At 49.9% G+C, this 16,050-nt stretch overlaps 2 protein-coding genes across 2 annotated transcripts; both read right to left on the bottom strand.

Moving 5' to 3' along the window:
• Window positions 1-4,284: 4,284 nt before the first annotated feature.
• Window positions 4,285-4,982, bottom strand: LOC120856689 (keratin-associated protein 12-2). The gene has a single exon (XM_040232056.1). The coding sequence runs from the start codon at window positions 4,940-4,942 to the stop codon at window positions 4,568-4,570; it is 375 nt and encodes a 124-aa protein (XP_040087990.1). The 5' UTR covers window positions 4,943-4,982; the 3' UTR covers window positions 4,285-4,567.
• Window positions 4,983-12,302: 7,320 nt separating this feature from the next.
• LOC120856697 (keratin-associated protein 10-4-like) lies at window positions 12,303-14,303 on the bottom strand. The gene has a single exon (XM_040232069.1). It carries the CDS (start codon window positions 14,289-14,291, stop codon window positions 13,389-13,391), a length of 903 nt encoding a protein of 300 aa, XP_040088003.1. The 5' UTR covers window positions 14,292-14,303; the 3' UTR covers window positions 12,303-13,388.
• Window positions 14,304-16,050: the final 1,747 nt, after the last annotated feature.

A 16,050-nucleotide genomic window follows, 5' to 3' on the forward strand; every position in this document is an offset into this window, starting at 1 on the left:
GAGGGCCAGGCAGTGGCTGGAACGGGTGGCTGGGGGAGCAGCCTGGCTGGGCTGTCACCACACCCCCTTCTGTCCTGGTGCTAGACCACCCGGTCAGGGCTCTTCACGGGAGTGGCCGAGCATCCCCTGGCTCGCGACCAAGGGCAGTGTGGCACTTGGCCGGCCTCGCAGGCTGCAGGCAGGACCATGAGGGCAGGGAGGACAGAGGTGGGCACCAAGCTTGGGACCCCTCGGGACATCCTCACAAGGACGGACCAGTCCCCAGCCCTGCCCCCCAGCCCCTTTGCACACACAAACTGCCCTCCTGGTCCTGGGGCATGGGCTTCTGACCATTTCTGAGGAGAGGGAGCTAGGTGGATGTGTTTATTAACCAGCCAGTGGGATGGGCTCCTGGTTCAGCAACCCAGCAGGAGTGGGTAGGGTCTTTGGTGATCAGCCAGTTGTGGGGGGCCTGGAGAGCTTATTCCCACGAAGGGCAGAACCAGAGGGTGAAGACCTTTGATGGACAGCTCAGCTTCCAGGATCAGGAGCCACGGCTTCACCCGCTGTAGCATCAGCAGCCCGCGGGGATACAGAGCAAGGCAGGCACGCAGAAGCAGATGGCGCAGGAGTGGACCTGGCACGCCGTGGTCTGGCAGGTCACAGGAATGCAGCAGGCGGGGCTGCACGCGCAGTGAGGGTTGCAGAGCGGCTGGCAGGATGTGACCATGCAGTCACTGGGACAGCACAGCAGAGACCCGCTGGGGTCGGGGGGGTCGCAGGTACCCCCACACACCAGGGGCGGGCAGCAGATGGGGGCGCAGCCCAGGGCACCACAGCCGGTGGCCGAGCCAATGCAGCACATGGTGGTAGGGCTGCTGGTCTGGTCTGCGGGACTCTCCCCAGCAGCCTTTGTTACCCGGGACGTGTGTCCCGGCAACGTGGGCCCTCTTTGTGCTGCTGATCCTGTTTACACTTTTCTGTCCCCGTGCCGGGTGCCCCATGAAGCCAGTCCAACAAGGACAGCCTGCAGTCTCCAGGGTAGGAGTGGCCGTGCTTGTGCTGGGCAGGGCTTGTGCTGGGCAGGCTTTGTGCCATGCTGGCCACTGGGCCCTACTGGTGGTTTGAGGTGGGCAAACTGCCTGAGGAGTCAGGGTCCTGGTGTGCCCATCCTGCCAGTCCCTGGGTGTCCCTGGTAGGCACCAGCACTCACATGCCCTGGGGCGTCTGTGCGTGCTGTGCATGGGGCTGGGGCATGTTGCTCAGCCCTTCTGCTCAAGTCCCCACTGGGCCTCTTGCTGTGGGGAGATTTGGGCATCCTGCCTGCCGGTGTGGGGACCTGGTGTTGGGAAGGAGGGGAGAACCCTGGGTGGCGTGCCCAGACTCCTGCCTGCATGGCTCTGTAGCCCCTGGAGAGGACAGACCAGCTGGACACCATTGAGAGGAAGGAAACTGAGCCCTGTGTGGGATTGCGGATAGATAGCTTATGGTTGGGTACTGCTTTTTGATACAGTTTGAAAATCTCTGTCTTTTGATTTTGACGTTTAGACATTTTGCATTTAATGTAATCCTTACTGTTTTTAAAGGTAGAATACCATCTTGCTTGTTGTGTTCGATTTGTCCCATCCGTTCTTTCCCCTCATTTCCTTCTTTTTAGGTCTAATATATTTAGTCATTCCATTTCATCTCTACTTTTAGCTCATCACTTCTACACCTTTTGGAAGCTGCTTGACCTAGAGTTTATCCTGTACACCTTTAACATAGCACAGTCTGCTTTCAGGCAGTATTCTACCATTGCATGCACGCTGTCAGGACTCCACAGCCCAGCACTTCCACTTCCCTTTCATAGCCTTTGTGTTATTGTCATATTTTACTTTTCCATTTATTAAGAATCCCACAGTGCACTATTACTATATTTGCTCTAGACAACTATCTAATAATGATTTTTATATTTATCTTCTGTTGAAAATCATTTCTAGAGCCGTTCTTTTCCTTGTGTAGGCCCGAGTTTCTCTATGCTATCATACTCCTTGACCTGAAGAAATTTTCTTAATATTTCCTGTAGCACATATCATCTGCTGATCTCTCTCATTTTTTGTTTACCTAAGAGAGTGTTTATTTCACTTTCAATTTTGAAAGATATTTCCCAGTTTTGTGGGCTGACAGATTTTTCCTTTAGTATTTTATAGATGTCATTCCATTGCCTTTTGGATTGTCGAATTTCTAATTAGAACTCTGATGTAATTCTTATTTTTACTCTTCTGTACATGGCATGTATTTCCCATATGAGTGCTTTCAACATTTCCTCTTTGTTTGTTTTTTGACAGCCACTATTTTAATATGATGTGTCCAGGTCATTTTTTGTTGTTGTTAGGGGTGGGGTTGGGAGAAGATCCTTATCCCACTTGAGGTGCTTTGGTGTTTTTAGGCTTATGTCTTTCATCACTTTTAGAAAATTTCTCAGATATGATTTCTTCAAATATTTCTTCTGTGAAGAGATAAGTTCTATGCCTTTTCTCTCTTTGGACTCTAGTTACATGCATCAGTGATAGTTTGATATTGTCCCAGAATCTGTGATGTTCTGTTTGATCCCCACCCCCACCATCTTGCTCTTTGCTTTTGAACATGGTGGTTTCCAGTTCCCCATCTTCAAGTTCATCAATTTTGCACTTGACTGTGTCAGGTCTACGCAAGAGCCCACAGAAGGAATTCACCTTTGATGTTGTCTTTTTATTTCTATACTTTCCATTTGACCCTTTCCTCTATATTCCATCTCTCTGCAGCAATCCCCCATCTGTTCACATGTGTCGTCCTTGTTTTACACTCAACCCTTTAACATATTATTCACATTTATTTTTAAATTCCAGTGTCACGACTGCAGCATCTGGGTCACTTTGAGTCTAGTTGTATTGACTGCTTTGTCTCTTGCCAATGAATTGATTTTTCACTGCTTTTTTGAATGTCTTCTAAGTATTGGAGAAGGAAATGGCAACCCACTCCAGTGTTCTTGCCTGGAGAATTCCAGGGACGGGGGAGCCTGATGGGCTGCCGTCTATGGTGTCGCACAGAGTCGAACACAACTGAAGTGACTTAGCAGTAAGTTTTGTCAACCTCAGATGTATTAATTTAAATGGACATAAACTGTGTTTCTTCTTGGGAATAGGTGTCAGGTCATCAGTGTGTGGGGACATTTGAATCAACCTGCTCAGATGTTGACCTTGGCTTGGGTTTTGGTGTTTTCTGAGGACCTTCCAGGTACCAGTGACTTCAGATTACTTGTGTGGTTGTCAGCATCTTATGCTTAGGACAGGGGCTGTGGACACAGTATTTTTGCTCTGTCCTACATTCTTTAGCTGCCCCTGCATGCCTATCACACAGAAGTGACCTCTACATCTGTCTGCCTTTCCCTGCTGGAGACTGATGCTGCTCAGGCAGCTATGCTGGCCAGGCTGGAGCCAGGAGGAAAGTGGGGCTCTCTGGTCTTGGCCCAAGGTCAACCCTGGCAGGCCCTGTGTGCCTGGGCCTGAGGGGTGAGGCTTTCTCAGATCTGTCTCCACTGCCTGGGATGGCCAGACTCCCCTTTGTGTGTGCGGTGGGTTTGTGTGAGCCTTCTGTCTCCCTGTGTGGTCATCCTTTAGGCACCAGGTCAGAGCTGGGTCTGGGCCTGTTTCCCACCCGCCACTCAGAGGTAGGGGGAAGTCCTTCCCCACCCACAAAGTGAGTCTCGAGTGGCTGATACGGGGACATACCTGCTAGGTAAAAGACGACCGGGACACCAAAAGAGTGTCTCACAGGCTTTTAATGGGGAAGCGCTCCTGGGCGGGGTTCCGGGACCTGAACGAGGCACGTCGAGGAAGTCTGCGCCTGGACTGTGCTGGGGAGTGGTTTATATGCATTCATTGCAGGGGATTGTCAGGCTAGATCGCCCAAAAAAGGTACGGTTAATGGATGGGGATTCAGATAGGTCGCCAGGCCGAGGCGTCGCGGGCTGATAGGTCCTTCTGCGTGGTTGGGGTGGGGCAGCTTTAGCTGGCGAAGTGTGCTGTCATTGGTCCCTGGGTTCTGGGAGGCGACTTCCGTTAGGGACTTCCCCCGCCAGCGGGAGAGAGGAGGGGCGGCCCATCATGGCCCCATGGTCCGGCCTTACAATACCTTCCCCACCCTCCACCCACCAAGGACCCTCCACCTTCAGCTGAGCTGTCAAGAGGGCTCTTTGAGGAGAGTCCTCTGTACTTATGATTTGTATACGCTTTCAAGAAGAAAACTTCAAAATATGTGAAGATAAAACAGGGGGACAGGGTGCACTGAGTACAATGGTTTATTTGTATTTGGCTCACATAGGGTGTGGTTTCCTGCTGGAGACAGAGAAGGACCCTGGGAACCAGGGCTTCCTCTCGGTAGGGGTGGATGCACCAGTTCACAGAAGGCTCCAGATCATCCTGCCACTTTCTCACCCAGGTTCAGAGGTTGGTTGATCATGCTTTTCATCTGCCACATTCAGAACCTGGAGGCCCACTGAGGACTTGTGCTGGGAGGGGTATAGGAGTGACCCCGTCTGCATTGGGAGCAGCTGGGAGGAGGCTCGTGATCACAAGCAGGAAGGGGTGCTACAGGAGATGGGTCTATAGACCAGGGTGGGGCGGGAGGGTTGGTAGCACCCGGAGGACTGGCAGGAGGGGGCCACCAACACAGCCGGCCTGTAGCTCACGGGCAGGCACACAGAGGACTGGCAGGAAGGAGTCACACGCAGGGTGGGCTTGTAGGTCACTGGCAGACATATGGCTGGCCTGTAACTCACGGGCACGCAGGTCGCCTGGCAGCTGCTGGATGTGCTGCAGATTGGTTGGCAGAGGCTGGACGTGAAACAGGACGTGTGGCAGGGACTGGACGTGCTGCAGGATGGCTGGCAGGAGCTGGGCACGCAGGCAGCCTGGCAGCCTGAGGAGCAGCTTGTGTGGCACATGATGGTGTGGGGTTGGCTGGTGTCTGGAGGAGAGCTGGAGATGTCTGCAGTCTGCCTCCCTCGGCAGCTTTTATACACAGGCTGTGGGCGTCCCAGCAACAAAAAGCACAACTGTTGACTTCCTTGTGGTTGTTGCCACTGTGTTTCCCCAACATCTTATTATCCTGGGGCATGCTTTTCTGGGCTATTCTCCTCCATAAATTAGTTTGGCTTTGAGGCCAGTTCCTCCCTCTAAACAGGATATTCTAGTTTGCCTTTCTGTGGGGTTCATGGTGTTTCTCCAGGTTATCATTGTGCACGGGGCACCCCCAGATTGACTAAAAGTACTGTATCCTTTTACTCCTTTTAATCTCATGCTGTCAGTGAAGACTTTGAGGCCATCGTATATTTTGAGCTTTTATTTTGCATGTGAAAGTGAAGTCGCTCAGTCATGTCCGACTCTTTGTGACCCTGTGGACTGTAGCCTACCAGGCTCCTCAGTCCATGGGATTTTTCAGGCAAGAGTACTGGAGTGGGTTGCCGTTTCCTTCTCCAGGGGATCTTCCCAACCCAGGGATCTAACCCGGGTCTCCCTCATTGCAGGTAGATGCTTTACCATCTGAGCCACCAGGGAAGCCCTCAAGCTTTTTTACTTTGCAAAGAAAAACACTGAAGCAGGAGCCTGCAAACTTCAGTCTCTGGGGAAAATCTGTTTTGTTGCCTGTGTGTGAATGAAGTTCTTTGGGGCACAGCTACACACATGCGTTTAGTGTATCTAAGGCTGCTTTTCCCTACAGTGTTGAGTTGTTGTGAGTGAAACCACATAGCTACAAAGCCTGAGATGCTTACTCTCTGCCCTTTACAGAAAGTTTGTCAGCTCCTGCCTTATTGTAATCATGCAAGAACTGATTTGCTCAGGCAGCAGATAATTCTGTGTGCTGGGGTAGAAACGTCCAGCTTCATGAGCCCTCCAGAGCAATGGATAAATGAGTGAATGAAAAATCAATGCATGGAATCATTCTGAGGGGTGGGGACTGAGGCCCAGAAAAGAAAGCAGGTTCAGTGGAGAAGTGAGTGCTGGTGGGTGATCTGGGGGCCTCTGGGAGGAGGTGATGCTGAGCTGACAGTGGGTGCAGTGAAAGGTCAGGGGTGGTGGGTGCTCCAGGCAGAGGCAGCAAGAAGGGGGTGTGAAGACCTTGCTGCAGAAACAGAAATATTCCAGGAGCAGTGGGAAATCCCAGAGTGTAGGGTGCCAGAGAACCAGTGTATGGGGACAGACTCAGATCATAGAGCCTGAGGACCACGCAGCACAACCTGGGCTATGCAAGAAGAAAGAGTCAGTGAACTTGAAGACATGTCAGTAGAAAGTATCCAATCTGAAGAAGAGGGACAAAGATAAGAAAAACGAAGAGGGTTTTTGAGACCATATCAGAAAGGCTAACATGCAAGTAATTTCAACCCCAGAAGGAGAAAAGAATGACACTGAAGCCTAAGGATGTTTTGAAGAAATAAGGGACAAAACCCCCAAATCTGATTAGGAAAATTCCAATTTACAGATCCAAGAATCATACACCACACCTAAATCCCACTCCGTGAGGAGCAATGTAAAGACCACAGATTGCAGAGTGAGTCCGAGCAGCTTCAGTGCATTACAAGACCTTCCAGGTCTTCCTGACTGGATATCTATGTTGCTGGCCCCTTGAATGGTAGCAGGGTTGATAACTGATTGGTTATGAGACAGTCCATGTTAAATGCTTAGCTCAGCCCTGGCATGAACTGGAACCTGGTTGTTATGATTATGGCAATAACGTGGCCACAGCCCCCAGTGAGGAGCCCCACCCCGAGGGAGAACCTTCTGGATCACAAATCAAATGGAGGTGCTGGTGCAACAAGTGTGATTGTGCTCATGTGGACAGAGGACAGGGTAGTTAAACTGGAGGAAGACCTTGAAAATCACCATGTGGGGGCCCAGTCCTGGCCTGATGGCCCTTCCCCATCCAACCCAGGCTCTCATTTCAGAAATCCCAGGGCCATGGGTCACTGTCAGCCACCAGCTGAGGGAGCTTCCTGAACTGAGTCACAGCAGCTGGAGGCTCCAGGAAGAGACCCTCAGGGGAGGAGGAGGAAAAACAGCAGGCAGCCATGAAGAAGATACCTGGTGCCTCATTGCCAGGATGCCTCAGCCTGGGTATAAGGGGCACCCTGGGGAGGGAGCCTCCAGACCAGATCTGTCCTCTGTCCCGACCCCACCCAGCCCCAAACCATCATGTGTGACACCAGCTGCCCTGCGAGCTGCCAGCCAGCCTGCTGTGCACCCAGCCCCTGCCAGGACGTTTCCTGTGTGCCCAGCCCCTGCCAGGCATCCTGCTGTGTGCCTTTGAGCTGCAAGCCTGTCCTGTATGTCGCCATGCATGGCAAGCACATTGTGTGTGTGATCCCCTCCTGCCAGCCTTCTGGGTGCTGCCAGCCCTCCCCTGCTCTGGTCTGCAGACCTGATCCCTGCAGCAGACCTGATCCCTGCAGCACCCCTTCCTGCTTCTGAGCCCATGACCTGCAGGACCCCTCCCCTGTGTGCGGGGTCAGAAGCACTGGGCTCTCTGACCTCCCACGAGGCAGCCCACACATCCTCCTCCTCACACCTCCCAGACCCGATTAGATTGTATGGCAGCAAGGCCGCCTGGTCCCAACCAGCTAGGCTGAGGGCCTCACCCATCAGTGTCCCCCGGCCACTGCCCGGGTCATCCCCATGGTGCCCGCACTGGCTGGTCCAGGCTCTGAGGCCTCCAGCATCACAGGTCTAATAAACATCAGAGTGCGATGTTCACTGAGTCATCCAGGTTGGGATGTGCTTGATTCGTTTGTCAGCCAGGATTGTGCTTGATTAGTTTGTCTTCCACACCCACACCTAGGGGGACGTATGGGGTGGCCGGAGCCATCCCAGAGGGCAGATGGGCCATCTGTGGAATTAGGGAGGCAGCGAGGACTGCACCCCTGCTGGCACACCACATGGGGAGGGGCGTTCGGCTCCATGTTCTGGAACAGCGCTGAGAAGGAAGGAAGGTTCCCAGAGGTCTCAGTGATTATAAGGCCGTAGTAGCTCCCTGGTTTAGGGTGAGGAGAAGGTGCTGGGCGGTCAAGGCCACAGCATCCCCCTTAGTGGCCCACCAGAGGGTGGACACTGGGCCTCTCAGATGCACTGGCATTGCATGTCACACTAACAGAGCTCACCAGTGAAGCTGTCCGGGCCTCTTTTTGATGGAATTTTATTTTTTTTTTACTATTCAATTTTTAAATAATTATAGATTTCCATGAAGTAGCCAGAAAGAAAGTACAGGGAGTTCCTGTATACTTTGACCCAGTTTCCCTCAAAGATAGCATCTTGGGTAATAAGCACAGAGCACGACCGGGAAGGTGACAGTCCATAGGTCTCAGCCAGAGCGCATCGATTTTACGTGTGTGTGTAGCTCCATGCAGTGTCTTCATGTTTGTTATTCACACAAACACTGCCACAGTGAGAGGCAGGATTGTACCATCACCACAAGGCTCCTTCCTCTACTCCATTACAGCCACATCCACCCACACTCGCGTCCCTAACCCTTGGCTACCACTTATCTCTTCTGTATCTCTACTCTTTTGTTAAATTGAGAATGTTATTAAGGGGTATTATTTATTGTTGTTATTTAGTCGCTAAGTCATGTCCAGCTCTTTGTCACCCCATGGACTGCAGTGTGCCAGGCTCCTCTGGCCTCTACTATCTCCTGGAGTTTGCTCATATTCATATGCATTGAGTCAGTGATGCTACCTAACCATCTTATCCTCTGCCACCACCTTCTCTTCCTGCTGTCAGTCTTTCCCAGCATCAGGGTCTTTTCCAGTGAGTCAGCTCTTCGCATCAGGTGGCCAAAGTATTGGAGTTTCAGCTTCAGCATCAGTCCTTCCAATGCATATTCAGGACTGATTTCCTTTAGGACTGACTGGTTTGATCTCTTTGCTGTCCAAGGGACTGTCAAGAGTCTTCTCCAGCACCACAATTCAAAAGCATCAATTTTTCAGCGCTCTGCCTTTTGTATGGTCCAGTTCTCACGTCGTACTTGACTACTGGGAAGATCATAGCTTTGACCATATGGACTTTTGTGGGCAAGGTGATGTCTTTGCTTTTTAATACGCTGTCTACGTTTGTCACAGCTTTTCTCCCAAGGACCAAGTGTCTTTTAATTTTGTGTCTGCAGTCACTGTCCACAGTGATTTTGGAGCCTGAGAAAGTAAAATCTGTCATTGCTTCTACTTTTCCCGTCTATTTGCATGGAAGTGACAGGACCGAATGCCATGATCTTAGTTTTTTGAATGTTGAGTTTTAAGCCAGCTTTTTCACTCTCCTTTTTCACCTTCATCAAGATGCTCTTTAGTTCCTCTTCACTTTCTGCAATTAGACTAGTATTGTATGCATATCTGAGGTTGTTGATATTTCTCCTGGAAATCTTGATACCAGCTTGTGATTCATCCAGCCAGGCATTTCACATGATGTACTCTGCATATAAGTTAAATAAGCAGGGTGACAGTATACAGCCTTGTGATATTTCTTGCCCAATTTTGAACCAGTCAGGTGTTCCATGTTGGGTTCTAAATATTACCTCTTAATCTGCATACAGGTTTCTTAGGAGGCAGGTAAGGTGGTCTGGTCATCTCTAAGAATTTTCCACAGTTTGTTGGGAACTACACAATCAAAGGCTTTAGCATAGTCAATGAAGCAGAAGTAGATGTTTTTCTGGAATTTCCTTGCTTTCTCTATGATCCAATGAACGTTAGCAATTTAGTCTCTGGTTCCTCTGCCTTTTCTAAATCTACCTTGTACATCTGGAAGTTCTTGTTCAAGTACCACTGAAGCCTAGCTTGAAGGATTTTGAGCATAACCTTACTAGCATGTGAAATGAGTGCAATTGTACAGTAGTTGGAACATTTTTGGGCATCCTACAATATGTCAGTTTTTGAGACTGACTTTATTCACTCCACACAACTCCCTTGAGATCCACTCAGGCTGTGGTGTCAATAATTTGCTCCTTTTTACTGCAGAGTAAGAGTCCAAGGTGTATATTTTTCTCAGTTTGCTAACCATTCATCTATCAATGGGCAGGTGGGTTATGGAAAGGTTTTTAACTATGAATCCAATTTCTCTGATTGATATAGGGCTATTCAGTCTATATATTTCTTCTTGAGTGTTTTTCGATAGTTTGTGTCTTCTAAGGAATTAATCCGTTTCAGTTAGTTTGTCAAATTTATGGGCATGAAGTGACTCATAATGTTCCCTTATTATACTTCCAACATCTGTAGGATCTATAGTGATGTCACATCTCTCATTCTTGATACTGGTGATTTGGATCTTCTCTGTTTGGCTTGCTGGTCAGTATGGATAAAGATTATTCAATTTTATCCATTTTCACAAGGAAACGGCTTTTGGCTTATTTGATTTTCTCTTTTATTTTTCTGTTTTCCATTGATTTTCTACTCTGATCTTTGGTTTTGTTTTTCTCTTTTGAATTTAATTTGCCTTCTAGTTTCTTAAGGTGGAAGCCAAGGTCATTTTTTTGAGAGTTTTCTTCTTCTCTAACAAGGACATTCAGTGTTACGAATGTCCCACTCAACATCACTTTAGCAACATCCCACAAATTTTGATATGTTGTATTTTCGCTTTTAAACACATCAAAATATTTCCTGATTTCCTTTTTTCTTCATTTCCTGATTCATGTTTTATTTAGAAGTCTATTGCATTTCTCAGTAGTTAGGGATTTTACAAGATCTTTCTGTTCCTGGGTTTCTAATTTAATCCCACTGTGGTCAGAAAATACCTGCTTTGTGATTCAGATCTTTTCAGATTTACAGAGACTGGCTTTTTGGCCCCCACATGGTCTATCTTAACAAATGTGAACTTTCTTGATATATGTTTTGCTTTGATTGAAAACGAAAGGTTTTTGTTTGGGGGTGGAGTGTTTTTTCAGTGTCAAATAGTTCACTGGTTAATATGTTCATGTTCAGTCGCTAAGTCATGTCTGACTCTCTGCAATCCCTTGGACTGCAGACCACCAGTCTCCTCTGTCCATGGGATTTCCCAGGCAAGAATACTGGAGTGTTTTGCCATTTCTTTCTCCAGGGGATCTTCCTGACCCAGGGATTGAACCCATGTCTACCTGTGTCTCCTGCATTGCAGGCAGATTCTTCACCCCTGAGCCACTCAATAGTCTGTATCCTTCCTGACCTTCTGTCTCCATGTTTTATAACTTATTGAGAGAGGATTATTGAAATCTCAAACTGTAAGAGTAGATTTGTCTGTTTCTCATTGCAGGTCGATCAGTATTTGCTTCATACATTTTGAAGGTCTACTATTAGGTGCATCAATATTTAGGAGTGAGTGACTATTTTACTTTATGAAAGGATCCTCTCCGTCCCTGGCAATAGTCTTTGATCTGGAAACGATATTTTATGGTATTGATGAAACTGCCCCAGCTTTCTTTTGATTAATCTTAACATGATATATCTCTTTCCAACTTTTTACTTTTAACCCATTTTCATTTTGTATTTAAAGTGCATTTCTTATAGTCAGCATAAAGTTAGGTCAACCTCAGTCAACCAGTCTCCATCTTAATTGGAGCACGCAGACAACCTATGTTTAGTGTGATAATGCTATTTGGCCCATACTCTTCCTCCCCTTTTCCTCATTTTATGCTTTCTTTTTGGATTAATTGATTCTGTTTATGATTTCATATTATTTCCTTTGTTGGCTTATTAGCACAAATCTTTGTTTTGTATCTTAGTGCACTAAGATCTTTCCAGGAGCCAGGAAAAGGTAATGTCCACAAGAAATGAGTAGATGAATTCATTATGGGTTTAGACTGAGATGCATGCAAATTGAGGTGAAAATTTTGCCGAAATTCCTCAGAATAGATTGAAGTAATTTAAAGGCAAACAGAGACTGGTGTGGGGCTTCAGTGGTGACTCAGTAGTAAAGACTTTATCTGCCATGCAGGAGACACAGAAGACATGGGTTCGATCCCTAGGTCAGAAACATCCCCTGGAGGGAGGGCATGGCATCCCGCTCCAGTATTCTTGCCTGGAGAATCCCATGGACAGAGGAACCTGGCAGGCCACAGTCTATGGGATTGCAAAGAGCTGGACATGACTGAAGTGACTGACCCACACGCATGCAGAGGCTGGTGTGAATTTTTCATGTAAGGTGCGGCTCTGGTGCTGGGCCATAGCTTAATCACTCATTCCTCCATCCCGCCCTCCCCCTCCTCTTGTCTCCCTTCCTCCCTCCCTCCCCTCTTTCTGCACTGAAATGAGGCTGCAGGAGTCATTTTGGGTTCTCCAAGAAGCCAATGCCAGCATGTGATAGACTCGCTAGAAGTTTATTTTGGGGATGCCTGTGGGAAGAGTAAGAGGGGGAGCAGAATGGGGAAGGGCTTTGGCATGCCCAGGTTGACCAGACTCCCCCACGTGGGGAGCAGGAAGGAAGGAGGGCCTGGTGGGCAGCGCCTTGGCCCTCCCCTCAGCTCTGAGAATGCCTCAGCAGGTGGATGTATAGTCGGAGCACGAAGCCTCTGTCCTGCTGGCCCAATTGTATTCTGGGAGCAGCCTGGCATGGATGCTGGAGTCAAAGCAAGGATGGCAACTGGGACCCCATGGTGAGTTCTTGTGAGGGGATCTGCGTGGAGCCTTCAGGATGGACACAGTGCGCCTTTGATAAGCAGCATTCAGAGCTGAGGAAACACTATTCACTGTCCTTGGGACCTCACCGGGGAGGCAGGGCTGCAAGTGCCACGGAAGACAGGCGGAATGTGGCTGGGTTGCAGAGCGGCAGGCCTCCAAGGCCTCGTGATTGACCTCGGGGTGCGCAGCCACCCCTCGGCTTTGTGGGGGAGGCCTGGACAGCACAGCCTCGGCCTGAAGCACAGGGTGGCGGCGCCCTGTCTTGCCAGGTCCCAACTCCGGGGCCTTCCTGGTTCTCTTCTCCCAGGAAGGGTCATGGGAGGTTCTGTTTGGAGTTCTGAGGGTGGTGTGTGCCCCTCCCCAGAGCCCCTGCCCCCACCACACTCAGATCAGGAGAGGACATGGGATGGGGAAGCATGTAAAGTGAAGAAGCCGAGTTTATCAGGCTAGGCGGGCAGGTCCTGTGGAGGAGAGTCTGGGAGCCGAGGGGGCGGGGCCTGGAGGAGGGGCGGGGCCCAGAGAACCAGACCCGCTGTGATGACTCAGCCTGGGTTTAGGCTCCTGGATGACCTTGGCAGCAACTGCTGAGAAGACTCTGGAGGATGAAGAGTCCCTGTCATTCCTGGTGACACAGAGGAGACGGCCCATGGGTGTCCTTTCTGGGGTTAAAGTCCTGGGGGAGGTTAAGGGCTGATATCTCTGAGCTGAACCTCTCTATTGAGGGACCCTGGAGCCTGGCTGGCCCTGAGGGGACATGGCAGCCAAGTCAGCAGCAGGGCTCCGGGGCCGAGGCAGGGACGCAGCAGGCTGGGCGGGAGCATGTGGGCCGGCAGAGCAGGGACACGGAGGAGGCTGGGCGGCAGCAGCTGGGCTGGCAGGAGGAGGTGGGCACGCAGCAGGCAGGGCGGCACACAGGGTGGCAGAGGAGGGACACGGAGGAGGCTGGGCGACAGCAGCTGGACTGGCAGGAGGAGGTGGGCACACAGCAGGCAGGGCGGCACACAGGACTGCAGAGCAGGGACACGGAGGAGGAGGGTCTGCAGCAGGATGAGGGGGCTGAGCAGGGGGAGGCCTCACAGCACACGGGCCTGCAGCAGACAGGTGTACAGCAGACAGGTGTGCAGCAGACAGGCCTGCAGCAGACGGGCTCACAGCAGGCCTGCTGGCAGGGGGAGGAGGTGCAGCAGGAGGGCTGGCAGCTAGACTGCTGGCAACATGAGGAGGTTGAGCAGGGGGAGGTCTCACAGCAGACAGGCCTGCAGCAGACAGGTGTGCAGCAGACAGGCCTGCAGCAGACAGGTGTGCAGCAGAGAGGTGTATAGCAGATGGGCCTGCAGCAGACGGGCTCACAGCAGTCTTGCTGGCAGGGGGAGGAGGTGCAGCAAGAGGGCTGGCAGCTAGACTGCTGGCAGTATGAGTCCGGGCAGGAGCTGCTGCAGGCTGGCTGGCAGCAGGGGCTGGACTCGCAGCTCACAGGGGCGCAGAGGAGGGTCAGGCGGGGGGCCGGGGCGCAGCAGCTGGGGGCACAGCAGGGGGGCTCGCAGCAGCTCTCTAGACAGTCGTCCACCTGCCAGGAGGAGCCGGTGCAGGAGTCACAGGACCCGGGCAGGCAGACCCGGCTGCTGTAGCTCAGGTCGCTGGAGCAAGCAGACAGATTAGAGAAGGCCATGGTGGAGCTGGAGGAGGTATGTGTGTGTGAATGAGTATGTGTGTGAGGTGTTCAGACTGCTGGCTTATATACCCCTCCTGGGTGTGTGTGCTGTCCCAGCAGAGGCTTCCACGCCTGCTCTTCCTGGTTGGTATGGTGCCCTGTGAGGACTCTCATTTGGGTCAGCTCCACTGTCATGAGACGTCCTTACTCAGCTCATAAAACTTGGGGTCACTGCTGGCAGGGTGCCAGATTCTGGCCTGAGACTGGCTCTACAGGACACCTGGAGGAAACATGCAGGCTCCCCATGGCTGACCCCTTGGCCTCTCCCAGGCAGGTCATATGCATGGGCTCCTTGTGACAGCTCCAGGCCCATGAGGACACGCACTGTGTGGGCCCAGTCTGTGTGTGTAGGGCCTCACCTGGCTTAGCTGGCCTGGCCTGTGATTGGGGAGAAGAGGACAGAGGTATCTGTTTGGGGGAAAAGGCAACAGGAGAGGACAGTGCCTTACTGGCACTCTCTGTGAACTTCTGTGGTCCCCATGTCCACAAGGAAGATGGCGCCTGAGAACAGGAGATTGTTCCAGTGATGCTGGGGCTCCCTGGTGCATTAGGATGACCAGATCCAAGGACTGAACTTTGAGTGCTAAACCAAGTCCCCCAAAGCCCATGGTCAGTTGTCCTGAGAGGCAGGTCTTGGATCAGGATTTAATACTGAGACAGGCGTGGGTGAAGGTGGTGTGGAGAAGCTGGAGAACAATCTGTCACTGATGCAATTTCAATAAAAATCCAAAGGGAATCTTTTTTTGTGTACAAATTGACAATATTGAACTGCCAGAAAATATTTGCAATTTGCATGATAGATGAAAAGTTAATATGAAAATTTTAAAGTGATTAAACCAAAACAATATAAGATATAAAATAATCGAAAAAATTAAAAACATTTGTTTTAATAATCATATGAAAAACTACTTGATATCAATAATGAAAGTTTCCCAAATTAAGACATAAATGTCCCACCTGTAAGATGAACTGAGATTTACAAAGCTGATCATTTCCAGCGCTGCTGTGCATGGGGGCTCACTCTTAGGCATGCTTTTTTTCACATAATATGAAATTTATTATTTCCTCCATTTTGAAGTGTACAATTCAGTGACATTTAGTACAGACACATGTGCCGCCATGACCACCACCCAGTTCTAGAACAATTTTCATCACTCCAAAAGGATATCCTGTACTATTAAGCAGTCCCTTCCGGCCCCTGTCAATCACTAATCTGCTCTCTGTCTCTACAACTTTGCCTATTCTGCACATTTCATGTAAATGGAATCATACAATATGTACCTTTTGTGTTGACTTCTTTCACTCAGCATGTTTTCAAGGTTCATCCACATTGTAGCAGGTGTCACTGCTTCATTTCTTTTAGGGATAATATTCCATTATATGGATAAACCACATTTTATTTATCCATTCATCAGTTGATGGACATTTCGGTCATTTCCACCTTTTGGTTAATGTGACTAATGCTGCTTTGAACATTTTGTATAAGTTTTTGTTTGAACATTGCTTTTTAGTTTCTTGGGTGTATACCTAGGAGTGAAATTTCTGGGTCATATGGTGGCTCTCTGTTTAACATTTAGAGGTACTGCCTGGCAGTTTTTCACTCAGGTGCAACACTACGTTCCTACTAGTAGTTTCCACATACTTGCCAACACTTGTTATTTTCTGGGTTTTTTTTTCCTTCTTTAAACTATAGCCACCTTAGTGAGTTGGAAATGGC

The sequence above is a fragment of the Oryx dammah genome, unplaced genomic scaffold (genome assembly GCF_014754425.2).
Source record: "Oryx dammah isolate SB20612 unplaced genomic scaffold, SCBI_Odam_1.1 HiC_scaffold_2, whole genome shotgun sequence".
NCBI lineage: Eukaryota > Metazoa > Chordata > Mammalia > Artiodactyla > Bovidae > Oryx > Oryx dammah.

Bases quoted from the DNA above. Each gene is read 5' to 3' on its own strand.
- LOC120856689 (XM_040232056.1), bottom strand. From the start codon at position 4,942: ATGTGCCACACAAGCTGCTCCTCAGGCTGCCAGGCTGCCTGCGTGCCC.
- LOC120856697 (XM_040232069.1), bottom strand. From the start codon at position 14,291: ATGGCCTTCTCTAATCTGTCTGCTTGCTCCAGCGACCTGAGCTACAGC.